The sequence below is a fragment of the Pan troglodytes genome, chromosome 11 (genome assembly GCF_028858775.2).
Source record: "Pan troglodytes isolate AG18354 chromosome 11, NHGRI_mPanTro3-v2.0_pri, whole genome shotgun sequence".
NCBI classification, from domain to species: domain Eukaryota; kingdom Metazoa; phylum Chordata; class Mammalia; order Primates; family Hominidae; genus Pan; species Pan troglodytes.
The window spans coordinates 49,073,341-49,089,557 of NC_072409.2; the positions used below are offsets into that span (position 1 = coordinate 49,073,341).

General features: G+C 49.9%; 1 protein-coding gene across 29 annotated transcripts in view; it reads left to right on the plus strand.

Annotated features, from left to right (window-relative positions):
* SEMA4D (semaphorin 4D) overlaps positions 1–16,217 on the plus strand; it is a 136,293-nt gene that overhangs the window by 95,036 nt on the left and 25,040 nt on the right. For all 29 annotated transcript variants that reach the window (XR_010148661.1, XR_010148663.1, XR_010148660.1 and 26 more), the window contains 9 exons: positions 3,389–3,451; positions 5,890–5,988; positions 8,738–8,831; positions 9,862–9,975; positions 10,983–11,134; positions 13,350–13,525; positions 13,605–13,761; positions 14,789–15,011; positions 15,915–16,030. Coding sequence is in view for 26 of the 29 variants with exons in the window: in XM_063787709.1 (XP_063643779.1) it covers positions 3,389–3,451; positions 5,890–5,988; positions 8,738–8,831; positions 9,862–9,975; positions 10,983–11,134; positions 13,350–13,525; positions 13,605–13,761; positions 14,789–15,011; positions 15,915–16,030 (1,194 nt within the window). In the remaining 3 variants the exon portion in view is untranslated. The remainder of the gene's footprint in view (positions 1–3,388; positions 3,452–5,889; positions 5,989–8,737; positions 8,832–9,861; positions 9,976–10,982; positions 11,135–13,349; positions 13,526–13,604; positions 13,762–14,788; positions 15,012–15,914; positions 16,031–16,217) is intronic.

A 16,217-nucleotide genomic window follows, 5' to 3' on the forward strand; every position in this document is an offset into this window, starting at 1 on the left:
GTCCACCAGCAGTTCACCCGGGGACCACCCTCTTTGCTTTTTTTGTTTTTGAACTTTTTATTATGAAACAATATCAAACATACCTATGAGCAGAGACAGCTATGCCATGAGCCCTGTGCCCACTGCAGCTTATGCAAGGCCGGGTGTTCAGTCTTGCCTACAGTGCCCTCCACCTCCTGGGGCATTGAGGCAGATCCCGACACCACATTCTTCATCTGGGTATCTCTTACTGGAAAGGGCCCCTTGTCGTGCAAATAACCAAAAATAGCTTCTCCAAAATTTATGTCATCATACATTCAGCCAGTGTTCATATTTCACCGACTCTCGTGGATGATGCTTGTTTAGTTGGTTCAAACGTTTAGTTTGAATCAGGTTGCAACCACGCTGTCCCAATCCATTGCAGCTGGTCACCCTGTCCATTCAGTCTCCGCTTCTAGGAGCCAGCCTCGGTTTCCTTCCTGAGAAAGCTACTCTGCACAGCCCATCCCATGTCCCACCCTTCACATTGCTCCTGATTCCTCGGTGTCTTTAAACATTTTAAAAAATCAAACCGAATTTAAAATTTGATTGTAGCTCACTGCAGCCTCAAACTCCTGGGCTCAAGTGATCCTCTTGCCTTAGCCTCCTGAGTAGCTGGGACTGTAAGTATGTGCCACCACACCCAGCCCCACTCATGGTGTCTTTAGCATGCACCTCTGTCTTCACATCCCCAGCTGGGTGTCAGGTCCAGGCTCACCCCTCTCAGGGCCGTGAGGCGGGCTTCTCCATGGAGGCAGGTGTTCCTCCTCCTGAGTCTCGGTGGCCTTTCACCAGCGAAGTCTAGATGTTCTTCTCATCAAAGATTGCAAAACGCAATGTTCTGATTCTACCTCTCCTTCTCTACTTGTTAGCTGGAAATCATATAAAAGGGGAAGTACCCATCACCAGCTATTTTGGTCCATAGAGGTCCCATTTCCTTTGGGAAATGCAGAATTGATGCTTGGAATCTTTGCCTTTATTTACCAGTTTTCAGAATAATGAGTTAATGAGTCAGTTTCCCCTCTGAAGGGCAAGAGTGAGTTTTTTGATTGATTTTTAGTGTCACAGTGAAGTCATAGATTTAAAGATATTTGCTCTTCTTTGACCCATCACAGTGAAACCCCTACCGCATGCTCAAATTGTCGCATCCATGGTCAACAGCAGCCTGTTTGGGTTGGCTCCTGAGACCTTGCGGTGTGGGGTAGTTTTCTTGCTCTCTGGAATCTGTTCCAGGTTCACGCTGGACATTTTCTGCCCAGATCTCTTTTTGTTTTCATCTCCAGGGTCTAGCTTATTTCTCAATTTCTGTTTGACACATAAATGAGCTCTGAGCATTATGCTCTGAAAACAAGTATTTGGCTGGGTGCTGTGGCTCACGCATGTTATCCTAACACTGTGGGAGGTCGAGGTAGGCGGATTACTTGAGCTCAAGAGTTCGAGACCAGCCTGGGCAACATGGCGAAACTCTGTCTCTACAAAAACTGCAAAAAATAGCCAGGTGTGGTGGCTCAGGTCTTGGGAGTCTGAGGTGCTTGGGAGTCTGAAGTGGGAGGATCACTTGAGCCCAGGAGGTCGAGGCTGCAGTGAGCTGAGATCATGCCACTGCAGTCCAGCCTGGGCAACAGAGCGAGACCCTGTCTCAAAAAAACAAAAACAAAGTATTCAGCACTGTGAGGCACTCTGAGCAGAAGGATGTGGTGGTGTCACCTCGCTCAGCTCTTACTCTTCACGTGTCTGTTAAATTCTCTTCCTCTGAGCGCCTTCCTGACCACACAGGCTCACACTCGGTCTTGGGGGAATTGTGGACAGTGTGTTTGTGCTGGCCCCACAGGTGTTCAGTGAGAGCCAGACATTGCTCTGTTAATGACACCATGGTGGTCCGTGGGGGTTGGGGAGAGGCTTGGGGACCTCTTATACTTAAAAGAAAAAAATAAAGAGACCCCCGCCAAGCATCAGTGAAAATCCCTGCAAATGTGATCAAGAGTCTGTTGAAGTGTACGTTCCCTTGTCCTTATGCATTTCATGCGCGTTGACAAAATCATCTGTACTTCAAACGCTGAAGGAAGTTGCTATTTTAAATGGGACTCTGTTCCGCTTTTGTGTGCCCCTATCAGGACTTCCATTTCTATGAAATGACACTCCCTTAGTACTGTGTCTGCAGCCTGGATGCTGTTCAGGAACTCACTGAGTTAGTTAGAAACCTAAAGTGGGGTTCCTCTCCTCATACTCTCTCTCCTAGAAGCCCTGTGTGCTTCTTAACCTCTGAGTCCTGACACCTGCTACAAGCCTTTTGGTGGAGAAAAATACATTGTTACTGGTTTCTTTTGCATCAGTTATGGAACATCACAGAGAGAGGGGGCATTTTGGGGAAGGTGAGGCAGGGATAGATATAGAAACCTTCCCTTTTGTCTTATGTTGCTTTCTATCCTGTGGGGGCTTTGGAGGGCAAGGGGCTAAGGCCCCACCCCCTGGCAGTTTCTGATCACGAATTGTCCCTGGTTTGAAAGAAGAGGTGGTAGGAACGTGGATCTTACTAAGATGGTGCCTGAGCTGAGCTGGTGGTGTTGGTTCATCACTTCCTCCTGCTGCCAACATGCAAGTTTAAGGAATCGTAAATCTCCCTTTCTACTGATACAGTGAATATTGAGGCTTTTTTTTTTAAACTGGACTGTAGAGTCACTTTTTTTTTTTTTTTTTTTTTTGAGATGGAGTCTTACTCTGTTGCCCAGGCACACGAGGCTGGAGTGCAGTGGTGCGATCTCGGCTTACTGCAACCTTCACCTCCCGGGTTCAAGAGATTCTCCTGCCTCAGCCTCTCGAGTAGCTGGGATTACAGGCGCCCGCCACCACTCCCAGATAATTCTTGTATTTTTAGTAAAGACGGAGTTTCACCATGTTGGCCAGGCTGGTCTGGAACTCCTGACCTCAGGTGATCCGCCTGCCTCAGCCTCCCAAAGTGCTGGGATCACAGGTGTGAGCCACTGTGCCCGGCCTGTAGAGTCACTTTGAATGGATGGAAAAAAGCCCACTTTGATGTTTGAAAATACTTATGGTTTAGGTTTTTGAAAAATAATTTAATTTTCTCCACTTTCACGAGTTTGATTTTTGCTGCTGTTTTATGGTGAGTGATGGAACTTTTGGAGCTGGTCTTCCAGACTCCACTGGTTTCAGGATAAGGATCACAGTGAGGATGTTCATGAAGGCCCCAGGCTGCTCCCCTGCTCTCTGAACCTCCCTTGGAGTCTGAGAATTGATCATCTTAGGAGAAACCTCTAGGCTCTAAACTCTATCATGTGCTTTTAAAATTGTGCATTTTTATACTAGTATCTCTTTAAAAGAATATGCACTGATATGGACTCTATCCCAACAGGTGTATTGGAAGGTCTCAGAAGACAAAAAAGCAAAATGTGCAGAAAAGGGGAAATCAAAACAGGTAAATTTCTTTTGCAAGCTACAAAGAATCCGATTTCAAGTATTTCTTGGTTGTTTTAATCTACTGAATGCCAGCATTCCTGCAGTGCAGGCCAGCCTTTTCTCCAGGCTCTGTTCATTCTGCTGGGCTTGGTTTTGTTGTGATGCGTCTCGGAGCTCATCCCTCTATTCCTGAGTATCAGGATTGGGTTTCTCAAAGCAGGTGCCAAACATAGTTGGCCTTTGAGAAATACTTTTTTAAAGTTTATATGAATTGAATGTATTCAGATGGCCTGAAACTTTGACTACAGAACACGACTTCTGAAGCCCACTGGTGAATGGTGCAGAAATTCAGGGTTTGTTCTGCTTCCTTGCACCCAGAGGCCTTAGGCTTGGAGGAGTTGCTAGTCATGCAGTTTTTCTCAACCCCTTTGTTGGACTTGCGACAGAGATGCCCCATTTATTCGGCCTGCTGTGCTCAACCTCTTGCAGGAGGGAGCACATGAGTGAGCGAGTGTGGGATCTGGCCAGCTGTTTTGGGTGCCAGCAGGAGCAGGCTTTGTGTGGACCCTGCGGGTGGCACCCAGGTTGGGGTGCCTGTGACCCCCGCAGCCCCAGAGGGTGTGTTACAGTGCTCTCTTATCTCTGCTCCCCATGGACAGCGGTGTGTTATAAGCTCAGTTGGGCCCCTTTTCTCATTGTGTGGGACAGCTGTCCTCTGCCAGTGAGGGCAAAGGGCCAGTATGACAGCCTTTTTTGGGTACACACACTCAGGGTCCTGAGCTCTTGTCCGGCATCCAAGAAGAATGAGGTTGCATGGACACTTAAAGGATGGTGGAGTCAGAGAATTTTGTTTAGTGTTGGAAGTGGCTCTCAGCGGAGATGGGAGCTTGAGAGGGAACAGGACGAGCAAATAATCTTCCCTGAAGTCTGGCCAGCTCTGGCCGGCTCTTCTCCAAAGTTAAGCCATTTCTCCAAAATCCAGCCATCCCTCTGAAGTCAAGTCACTTCTCTCTAGTCCAGCACCTTCTCTTCTCTATCAACTGAGTCTGGGCTCTTATAGGCACAGGATGAGGGCAGGGTGGGCTGTGGGTAGTTTCGGAAAAGGCAACATCTGATTGTAAAAAGATGTTCAGAAAGAACCAATCGGGAGACGGTGGGCAAACAGGGATAGAAGTTCTCACTCTGGGCTTTGGGTTTTAGGCTTTTTGGCTCACATGTGGGGTTTTGCCAGGGACCTGCCCCTGTCTGCCTAGACTTTCTCTGGCTCCTTTCTCTATCACTGGGACTTTTGGATTCTTGGCACACGTCCGTCCCTTTGGTCCCTCAGGCCCCTCAGTGTGGTACTCATTCAGGGAGCCCTGGGCCGAATACTCATTCCCATCTGCAGCTCTAGGTTACCGTCACCACCCTCTGAGCCATCATGTCCCTACCTGGCACTGGGCATTCTTCCTCAATGGTGGTCAAGACAAGCTGAGTTAACGGCAAAAAAAGAAAGAAAACCCAAAGAAGTCTATGCTAAACTTTCTTAGCAAAATGCTAAACACTTGCACTGAAGTCTTTGTCTCTAAATCCAAAGTTAGATTAGGAAATGAGAGGAAAAGCAGGCGGTGCAGTGTAGCTCTGGTTTCCGGGGGTGTGCAGGTGGGTTGGGGTGAACAGTGAATTACTTCCAACCAGTCTAAAAAAGAGAACTCTCCTAATCTGGGATAATTTCAGACTATAGCACATGTAACGCAAGTACTTTTAGCCTAAAATAGTGGGTTCTGAAATGGTATCTTTGTTTTCCTGCTTGGGCCTTTCTGATGCCAAGCCGGGCTCCAGGCTCTCCTAGTGCAGCCTCTCCCATGGGGGCTGGACTGGGACCCTGGGTTGGGTAGACCTAGTGTCGCTGTTCCTAGTTCTGTGCAAGTTGGAGGCAGGGTGGGGTCTCCAGAAACAGAGAGGAAATTCTGTAGGGTGGACACTTCTCCAGGCCTGGCAACAGAACAAGTGGTCCACGTACTTAGCAAGAGTAAAATATATTGCTTTCAACAGTGGGTGTCCCAGTAAGATTTGAGGTAAGCATTCATTGAGTTTTTTTTTAGTCACCACATCTTTGCTGAGTATCAATTAGGGACTGAAACAAAATCCTGTTTGGCACCTGAACAGCATGTGGACACTGCAGAGACACAATTACTCAGGCCAGTTTCAGCTTTAGGTTTGCCTAGGGGTGGGGTTGGGGTCTCAGTGAACCTCCCACTGTACGAGAACAGGCCAGTGTGTGAAGAGGAGTTGCAGAGGGTCTAGATGACAAGACAAGGCTGAGAATGCACACATGCCTCGTTGGCCTGGGGCCACGTGTGAGCTGGTGTTGGTGAATGTGGGTCTGTGCCCCTGAGATGAACGGCGTGAGCAGTTTGAATAGTGGAGGGCATCTGGGCTGGACGGTTGCTAATGGTGCATTTCTCTTCCCTGCAGACAGAGTGCCTCAACTACATCCGGGTGCTGCAGCCACTCAGCGCCACTTCCCTTTACGTGTGTGGGACCAACGCATTCCAGCCGGCCTGTGACCACCTGGTAAGGCTGATGGGCACCTCCCTGTGCTCACGCCAGTCTGGTCAGCAGTTAAAGTAGAAGGGGGCTCAAAGCAGACGTAAAGCTGTCTCCACCCTAAAAAAAATAGGATTTTCTCAGAGCCAGCTGCAGAAAACGGGGGCAGCTTGTGGCCCCTCTGAAAGTCTTGCACAGCTGCTGTCAGGGGCACACAGCCCACTTGGCTCCTCTAAGTTTCAGTGTCCATGGCCAAGGGTGAGGCCTGGGGTGCAGCTCAAGGTGCTGGGAGCCCTTGGTGCTAGTGCAGAGCATGCCATGGAGGGGCGTGCTGGAAAGTACAGACAGCCTGAACATGGCATTGGGGGCGTGCTGGGAAGGACAGGTAGCCTGAACATGCTATGGGGTGAGGGGACGTGCTGGAAAGGACAGACAGCCTGGCAGCTCTGGGCATCTGGGTCAGGTGGAAAAGTCAGGACTTGCTCCTGGCTTGTGTGTTCTTGGTTGGTGCATCTGTGCTCTGGCTGTGGGACCCACCCTTCTGGTCGGCTGTGGTGTGCAACTTGCTCACTGAACCACTCCTGGGTCCGCCCACTCAGGGGCAGCAGGTCAAGTGTGCTGAGCACCTTGAGAAGCAAGTCCGGCCTCTGTCCCTCACCGGCTCACATCCTTGACTGCCCAGCCTGGTATCCGGCACCTCCCCCTGTGTGACGGTCCTTTCTATCCAGATAATCTGATGAGCAATGTGATGATCATCAGAGAGGGAGAAGTAGCATTTTAAATAAGTCCATGTGAACATGGAAAATGAAGCACATTTTCTACTGTGTGTCCCTGGATTTTAATGAGTCCTGATAAATGTAAAATATGCCACAGTGAAAAGCGTCATTTGCTAGAACCCTAAATTAATTGGAATTAAAATATTTTCCAATCTTGAGTCAGAGATAAATGACAAGACAACGTATGGCCTCATTAGAGACTTGATGAGGAAGCCTGGTATTTGCACACAGACGTCTGGGGTGAGATTCATAGTAGGGGTCTACCCAGCTGCCTGTACCACAGATGCTGGCAACGAAACCTGATAGGGGGTGGGGGTGCTTTGGGGATGGTAAGACCCTCAGTCCTCAAAGACAGTCGTTTGTATTTACTTTTGTGCAGAAAGTACGGTTGGACCAGAAACATTTTGCACAACAAAGGATTTTTCTGGCTAAACTCAATCAGAAGCTTAAAGTTCTGTCATTTAAACTTACATTCTGTAGATAGGTTAGCTGTTGAGGTTAGAGGATACTGTATTTGGTTTAAATTTAGACCTATAATTTTTCCTAATTTTTTTTTTTTTTTTTTTGAGACGGAGTTTCACTCTTGTTGCCCAGGCTGGAGTACAATGATGTGATCTCGGCTCACTGCAACCTCCATCTCCTGGGTTCAAGCGACTCTCCTGCCTCAGCCTCCCGAGTAGCTGGATTACAGGCATGTGCCACCACGTCTGGCTAATTTTGTATTTTTAGTAGAGATGGGGTTTCTCCATGTTGGTCAGGCTGGTCTTGAACTCCTGACCTGAGGTGATCCACCCGCCTTGGCCTCCCAAAGTGCTGGTATTACAGGCATGAGCCACCACGCCCCGTCAATTTTTCCTAATATTTTTAATAAAAGTTTTCGCAGCTGCAGAAAAGATGTATCACTTGTATATCCTGGCAACCTAGATTGCACAATTGGGAGTGTGTGTGTGCACGTGTCTGTGTGCCTGTGCATGTCTATGTGTCCACATGTGTGTCTGTGTACATATGTGTGCTTGCTGAACTATGACCCGTGACTCCCAAATGCCTTCACAGGCATCTCCTAAGAATAGTAACATTTTCCTATGTAACTTCAGTTTTATCATTATATCGAAGAAAACGTTCAATCATTCCCCAGCATCATCCAGTCTCCAGTCCCCTTTCAGATTTCCCCAACAGCCCCGAAACCTCCTGTCACTTGCTGGGTTTTGCCTGTTTTTCTCCTGGATGCCCTTTCTCACTCGTTTGTCCACACTTCTCACATGTTCAGGGATGGAGACACCTCATCTGCCATTCTGTAGGCATTTCCCCCAGTTTGTCACATATTTAACCTTGCCGTATTATTTCCCCGTGTGGAACTTTCCAGTTCTCTCTGTGGTTGGATCTGTGCCTTTTTTTCCTCATGTGGCTGTGGGCACTCTGGCCAGGTAAAGAGATGACCCCCAGATGGAAACGCCAGCCCCTGCTCTGTTTTAGTACAGTGCAGTTCTGTTTTTAGTATTCAGATGGTTGATCCATCTGGAATGTGTTTTGGTGGGTGGAGCGACATAGGGATTCTGCCTGTTTATGTTTTTCTGCTTCCTATTTATTGGGTCACCTAGCTGCTTAGAATGCCGTCTTTATTGATGTTAAAATTCTGCTCATGGGCTTCCGATCACATACTGAGCACGTCCTGTGTTGGGTTTATCCTGGTGGCTTTCCAGCCCTAGAGCCATCAGCGTGGCCATTTCCATTTTGCAGATGAGTAAATTGAGGGTCTGAGATCTTGAGAAGCTTGGCCAGGGCAACGGAGCAAGGGCACCAGGGTGCTGATGTCTAGACCTGAGCTGAGCAACACAAGCCCTGGCCCTGGTGGGTGGGACTCCCGTAGCTCCACACCTATCTGCTCGGCCCTGTTGGTCTTCCGAGAAGAGCAAATTTGTAAAATGAAGTGGTACAGAGACACATTGTTACTATAGAAATTCAGCCATCTGATGATGTGCTCTCTTTTTATTCAATTGTAGAACTTAACATCCTTTAAGTTTCTGGGGAAAAATGAAGATGGCAAAGGAAGATGTCCCTTTGACCCAGCACACAGCTACACATCCGTCATGGTTGGTGAGTCCTGCCCCTCCAATTCCTTCACCATGAAGATTACAGTGGCATGTTAATTACCAAACAGGATATTTGGATCTTCTCTGAAGTGCTGTCTTCCTTGGCTTTGTTTAAATAGGAGCTATCCTTACAAAAGGCACATGTGACTGCATAGACCCTTTAACTTTTGAATTCATTGTTTGCAAGGGTAATAGCCGCCATGGTAAACGTCACCTTGTATCCATTGCTGGCTCATGTCATTTGGATAATCCCCGCGTGCTGAGCAGATGCTGCTGTTTGAGAGTAAGGTTTTGACTGAGCCACATGCTGTCTGCAGTGGTCTCTCACCCCTGAGCAAGTGGTCATAGCCTGGTGTGTACCCACTGTTGCATCTGCCAGCATTTTCCTGGATGTGGGAATTCCTTGCTCATGTTTACTTATTGCCCCATGACTCTAAAAATGCAGCTGAACGTGGAGCATGAAATTATCCCCATCAAAGCGAGAGCACACCTGTGGTCCTAGCTACTCGGGAGGCTCAGGCGGGAGGACAGGAGTTTGAGACCAGTCTGGGAAACAGCAAGAACTCATCTCAAGCCAGGCTCAGTGGCTCATGCCTCGATCACTTGAGGTCAGGAGTTCGAGACCAGCTGGTCAACAGGATTAAACCCCATCTCTACCAAAAAATGTAAAAATTAGCCAGACATGGTGGCGCGCACCTGTAGTCCAAGCTGCTTGGGAGGCTGAGGCAGGAGAATTGCTTGAACTGGGAGGTGGAGGTGGCAGTGAGCCAAGATCGCACCACTGCACTCCAGCCTGGGTGACAGAGTGAGACTCTGTCTCAAAACAAAACAAAACAAAAAAACCTCATCTCGAAAAAGAAAGAACTAGAAGACACAGGACACCCCAAAAGTTGAGGAGACTGTCTTTCCCTTTCCCCAGGCAGGGACTTAATTGGGTTATAAAGGAAAACACCGTGTTGAATGTTTGTCCCAGTGTTGGTGCCATAGCCTGAGAGGTTGGTTCCCTTTTCCTCTTTTCTTCTGGGCCCCTGCAGATGGAGAACTTTATTCGGGGACGTCGTATAATTTTTTGGGAAGTGAACCCATCATCTCCCGAAATTCTTCCCACAGTCCTCTGAGGACAGAATACGCAATCCCTTGGCTGAACGGTAAGGAAGAGCAGTGCACCTTAGTGGGAGGTGCGTGTCTCCTCACGAGTGCACACCCGTTGATCTCTCCTTTTCTGTCTCTGAGCCCTGGGGGCCCCCGAGCTTGTGTTAGCCCCTGTTTGTGGGGGATACTTCCCAAACTGTCCAGCAATGGCCAGAGTCCCAGGGCACCTTGTTGGGTGTTTTCACTGGTAACAGAGTACTGTCTTAAGACAGCTCCCCACTAACCCCCCAAAAATGGATTTGGGAGACTCTCATAAAATTGAGAATCTGATAGTAGATGGTAAACTAAGACTAATCAGATGGGGACATGTTATAATTTCCAGAATGATATTAAAGTGTGGCACCAACACTGGTGTGGGGCCTGCCTCCGGGCCCAGCCTCTAGCGCCCGGTCAGATGGGCTCTGGGTGCCTTGTTGCTGCCAGCAGCACATGTCCGATGTCCGTCTTCAATGTTCAGGAAGAAGCTGGTGGCTGTTCATGGGGGCTTTTCTTGTGGGTGCCAGCCAGTAGAGCCTTGGGTTTTGAACCTCTTGACCTTAGGGCAGATCCCAAGACCCAAGATTCAGGGACAGTCGGCCATTCCTCAGGGTGGGGCAGGATCTGGTGGTTAGAGTTTGTTTTTGTGAAGCATGTGTTGTTTAAACCAGCAAATGCATGCCTTACGTAGGTCTCTGATGCTGGTACCATCTGGCTCCCTGCCTTCTAGTCAGGAGGCTCAGCCTCAGTTCTTGGGGTGAACCTGGGTGGGATGCGCTGCAGAACCACCGTCGGGGGCACCTCTCTGAGGCCGAGGAGGTGGGGGTAGGGCACCATCTGGGCTCAGGGCTGTCATCATCCCCAGATCCTGGAGTTTCTGTTTGGATTGTGGCATGTGCACACTCCAGACATCCTTGCAGGGAAGCCCTCAGGCCCCCAAGGTAGTGTTGGCCGGCCTCGTGACCTCATGGGTGCAGGCAGTCCCCCAGCTCTGTGTTCTGGGATAATCACTGTCCTCTCTCTGCAGAGCCTAGTTTCGTGTTTGCTGATGTGATCCGAAAAAGCCCAGACAGCCCCGACGGCGAGGATGACAGGGTCTACTTCTTCTTCACGGAGGTGTCTGTGGAGTATGAGTTTGTGTTCAGGGTGCTGATCCCACGGATAGCAAGAGTATGCAAGGTGAGTGCCAGGCACTGTGGCTTCACTTGGCCCCTGCCATGGCAATAGTGTGCCTGGATGATGGGTGGCTCCTGACCTTCGCCTCAAATGTCACTTTCCCTAGCACTTTATTCCCTTGGGCCTCAGTTGCAGCTCTCAATGGATCTTATTTCTGGGGGTTGTGGGGACTGAGGGAGTGCTGGCCCCCATGTGTGACCCATTAGCCTCCTGTTCTCAGGAGGTTCTTTCTTTTAATGCACCCTCTTCAAACCTCTAGCTTATAAAAAGCAAGGCTTTGTGGAATGTATTCACCAGAGTCTGTTGGAATTTCACCATTTGGCTCTTAATCTACCTAAGAGTGAAACATTAACCGACAGCTTAAGATTAAGAAGAGAGAACCAATACAGAAGTTTGTCAAAACACAAATCTTTAAGTACATTAAAAGGTGGGGGGTGGTGCCTTTAAAATGACACACTGTAGGCACAGTGCTTAGCACAAGAGAACGGCCTATGGGCTTGATTACAGGAAATCTCAAGGTTGCTCAGTGGCAGTTTCCAGGAGGTGGATTGTCAGGCCTCAGGGGAGCTGGGGGAAACCACATGAGACACAGCCGCCATGTCCCTGGCCAGGCGCTCATCTCGGAGCAGGTAGCCATTTGTCTCTCTTGGAAATTGGTAGACAGTTCCTGCATGGCCCTTTCTCATGTAGTCATGACCATCAGGACATCAGAGAAGCAGGGTTCCTTTCATGCCTATGGCGCACAAAAGTGGGTGCCTTTGACACTGTTCCCTTAACAGCCCCTTGCATAAGGAAGAAGGTTGGGTGATGTGCACACCTGAGTATCCACCTGGTGCTTTGCTCCCTGCCCAGGCCTTCTGTAGCCAGGGCTCACTGACCAGATCCTCCAGCTACCCCTCAGCCGTGGCTGCCATGCTCCTGTCTTGCAGACCAGGAAACCATCCTATCAACAGTATCAGTGTGGGGGGCAAGCCAGTGCCCCTTGAGATGGGGAGGGTGCTGCAGGGCCAGGGCTCCTGGCAGGCGTGCACAGTGCTCAGAATGCTGTCAGAGCAGCACTGGCCAGGGGACTCGAGCCCTCCCCTGCCATCGGGAAGCCAAGGATCAGACTTGCCTTGACCTTGACTTATTACCCAGCACTGAGGGTTTGCAGCAGGATCAGTGAGCAGATTCAGCGATGCACAGAGCAGCCACCTCCACCCCCTACAAGTTTCTGCAAGTCTTAGGCACACTGCTGTCGTCCCCTCTGATCCCTTTTTTTCCCCCTTACTTGTTTGAACTCCTGGACTGGGGTGGTTTGAGCTTAGGCCCCACAGCTCCTGCCTACCACCCAGGCACACATGAACCCTTCACCTGCTGCCCGTGACCTGAAAGCCAAATGAGACCCCTGACAAAAAATGTGCTAGAAATTATTCTTTGCTAAAACATCAAGAAGGAAAATGAAGTCCTTTTATCAAAAAGAGAATTTGGGCTCCTGTAATCACACAGCAGAGATGAAGGGGGAACATTTTCCCTGTGTCCAAAATAAGTAAGTCTGCTTCTATTTCATATTCTTCTGCACTCAGGTTTTGTGGTTTCAGTATTTCTCTCCAGACCACACACAGTCATGTGTAGTTTATAATTGTGTCTTGGTCATCGGATCCCTAAAAAGCATTTATAAAGAACTTAGTAGGTTCAAAGCACTTTAGCAGATACTTTGGGTAGAAAGGAAGTGAAGTATCTTTTCCTTTAAAGGGAGGAAGGTTCACACATTTGCCCAAGACAGGCTGCAGGGCCAGTGGCTGTCCCCTGGAAGGAGGCTGCCGCCACTTGCCCCACCCAGAGCATGTTCATTGATGGGCCCTATGTCAGGAAAGTCACACAATGCCAGGGGCCTTGGCAGTTGGAAGTGTGTGAGCATGGCAGCACCTCTGCGGTTGCAGGACTGAATGCTGGGCACAGGCAGGCATGGACAATCAAATGAGCTTTCAGTGAGAGGGCTTTTGTCCGTTTTGTTTTGTGTGTTAACCCAGGAGCGTTCTGGGATCCAAGCTGGAACCTGGACGTGGTGCTGCGGGCCACTCACATAATTGCTGCCTCTGTCTCCTGTTGCCCGAGCTTTGTTTCAGTCAGGCACAGCCGCGCTGTGCTGGGCCATGGAGGGGTGCACCTCTGACCTTAGTGCCTGCTCACAGGGGATCCACTCTCGGCCCACCACGTCTTGTTGTTGGGGTTTTAGGGGGACCAGGGCGGCCTGAGGACCTTGCAGAAGAAATGGACCTCCTTCCTGAAAGCCCGACTCATCTGCTCCCGGCCAGACAGCGGCTTGGTCTTCAATGTGCTGCGGGATGTCTTCGTGCTCAGGTCCCCGGGCCTGAAGGTGCCTGTGTTCTATGCACTCTTCACCCCACAGCTGTAAGTGCCCTGGGTGGAGTCCCCCTCCTTGCTCCCTCGATGCCGCCAGGTGGTCCCGTCACCTCTTTCCCCTCCCCAGGAACAACGTGGGGCTGTCGGCAGTGTGCGCCTACAACCTGTCCACAGCCGAGGAGGTCTTCTCCCACGGGAAGTACATGCAGAGCACCACAGTGGAGCAGTCCCACACCAAGTGGGTGCGCTATAATGGCCCGGTACCCAAGCCGCGGCCTGGAGCGGTGAGCTGGGGCACTGGGGGCGGGCTGTGCTTTCCCTTCAAGGCCCAGGGCATGGAATCCAGTACAGGCACTGGGGCCTGCTCGTGGGCTGGGTACCTGGCCATGCCAAGGCTCTCTGCATTGGGACAGGGACGGCCAATGAGCACAGCTCATCTTTCTTCCCTTTTGCATGTTACGTAACAGCCATTGCTACACTATTGCACAAACAAGAAGGCTGGGGCAGCTGTTTTGCACAATTAACATTGCATAACAATTAGGTCTGTTTCATTTTCAGTTTCTTACAGAGAAACACATGATTCCTTGGCAAAGGCCTCTGCACTGTCCACTAGTCAACAGGAGTCACATTTTTTCCTCCTAAATATAGTGAACTTTGTGTAGAAATTGGGAATTTCCAGGCCGATTCCCTCCCTCACATGGGGAAATGGGTGTGACAGGCATGTGCACAGCCCTCTGTGGGGCTGTGACCTACATGGGGTGTCCTGGCCCTCAGAGTTCACTGCAGCACCAGCTCCCTCCCAAGGGCAGCTGTCCCTGACACCATCATGGCTCCTTCTATGCATAGCTTAGTAAAATGTGTTCACTCATGGTCACAGATTTTGGTTTACACACATCAGGGAGCTAGAACAGGAAAAAAGAATCCCTCAGGCTCTTATGCTATTTAAAATTGTCCTGGTTTTAGCCATGTTTAGCATTCTTTTCATGAGAAAGCTGCAAATCAGTGTTCTGTTTTTCAATTTCAAAAGCTCAATAAGTGTTTTTCACTTACAAATAGATACAAATTCCTTCCCTGAGTATGTATCGTGAATGCAATTCTGTCTTGCAGATGTGTTTTATAACTGTGTCCTCTGCTGGCTGGGGAGAGGCCACCTTTCCGCATAGTAAAGTTATTCACTGCTACCCTCATTTCAAGGCATGCATTGTGTGGTTTCCAGGTTTTGCAGCCCCCCCTGCGTTGGCTGCTTGTGTGGAAGCACCCGTTGTGTGGTGGGACACGAGCACGTTAACAGCGGGGATTTTCTCCCTGCAGTGCATCGACAGCGAGGCACGGGCCGCCAACTACACCAGCTCCTTGAATTTGCCAGACAAGACGCTGCAGTTCGTTAAAGACCACCCTTTGATGGATGACTCGGTAACCCCAATAGACAACAGGCCCAGGTTAATCAAGAAAGATATGAACTACACCCAGATCGTGGTGGACCGGACCCAGGCCCTGGATGGGACTGTCTATGATGTCATGTTTGTCAGCACAGGTGGGTTCCAAGGGCTTGGCAGGCTTGACAGTGACAGCACATCTATGTCCTTTGGTAGGAAAACTGGGAAATCCAATTATTCTTTCGTGAGTAGTTCCATTGCCTCCCTCGAGGTGACCTGGGAGGTTTGTGGGAACGTAAAAAGATTTCTGAGAAGTCACCACACCAGGTGGCTTTCAGATCTGGGACCACCAGGCTACTGGTGGTACTTGTTAAAAATAAAAATGCAAGTCCTGGCCTGTGGCTGGGCTGGGCTGGTGCAGAGGAGTACTGGCCGCTGAGGAGTTGGGGCAGTGCCCATGCAGGGGGCAGGTGTGAGCCACCTGGGAGGAGGCGTCAGCCTGGCGTTTCCTAACTGCTGGCAGAGGACCATGTCCCTGCTTCCTGGCCGAGGAGCGAGGTTTTAGATGTGCCCTGGCATGTGGACTCTGAAATAAGCACTTCTGGAACAGGGACAGGGGCCAGGAGCCACAGTGGCTGGCAGTGCATTGTGGCCTGCCCTTGGAGCCTCCCAGCCAACCTCACATGCCCCCTGTCCTCACCGCCTGCCTAGGGCACTTACCAGTGACACCCCGAGGGCTGGTGGAGCATGGGAGCCCCCTCACGTGGCACTTAGCCTCAAGTATAATGTCGACTGTTGATGAGGATTCTTGGGGTCAACAATGGAACAGTTTATTTTCCTTGGAAAAAAACTGGAATAACCCATAACACTTGGGTTTCCAGTTGTCTATTTTGCCAAAGCCTTTTCCTTTTTTTGTTTCTAATGCGAAATCATCATTGTTTTCTAAGTATCTGTGGAGGGAATGACTTGAGAGTGAAGAGTGTGAAGTTTGCCGCTGTGGTCACTGTCCTTGGTTTCTGTGTCTGGGTTAGTGTCACTGACCTGTAGCTTTGGCCCTGCAGACCGGGGAGCTCTGCACAAAGCCATCAGCCTCGAGCACGCTGTTCACATCATCGAGGAGACCCAGCTCTTCCAGGACTTTGAGCCAGTCCAGACCCTGCTGCTGTCTTCAAAGAAGGTAAAGTGACGCAGGCAGCTGGACCGGGGGCTTCTCCACTCGGTGGCTTTGATTCTAGGTGACAGGAGAGTTGGCAAGCTGGAGTCGGGCTCCTGGGCAGGCCCCTCTGTCTGTCTGCCCTGGGTGAGCCAACCTTCAGAGTTTGACACAAAGCCATTCTGTGAGCTGTGGGATCTGAATTGGGGAA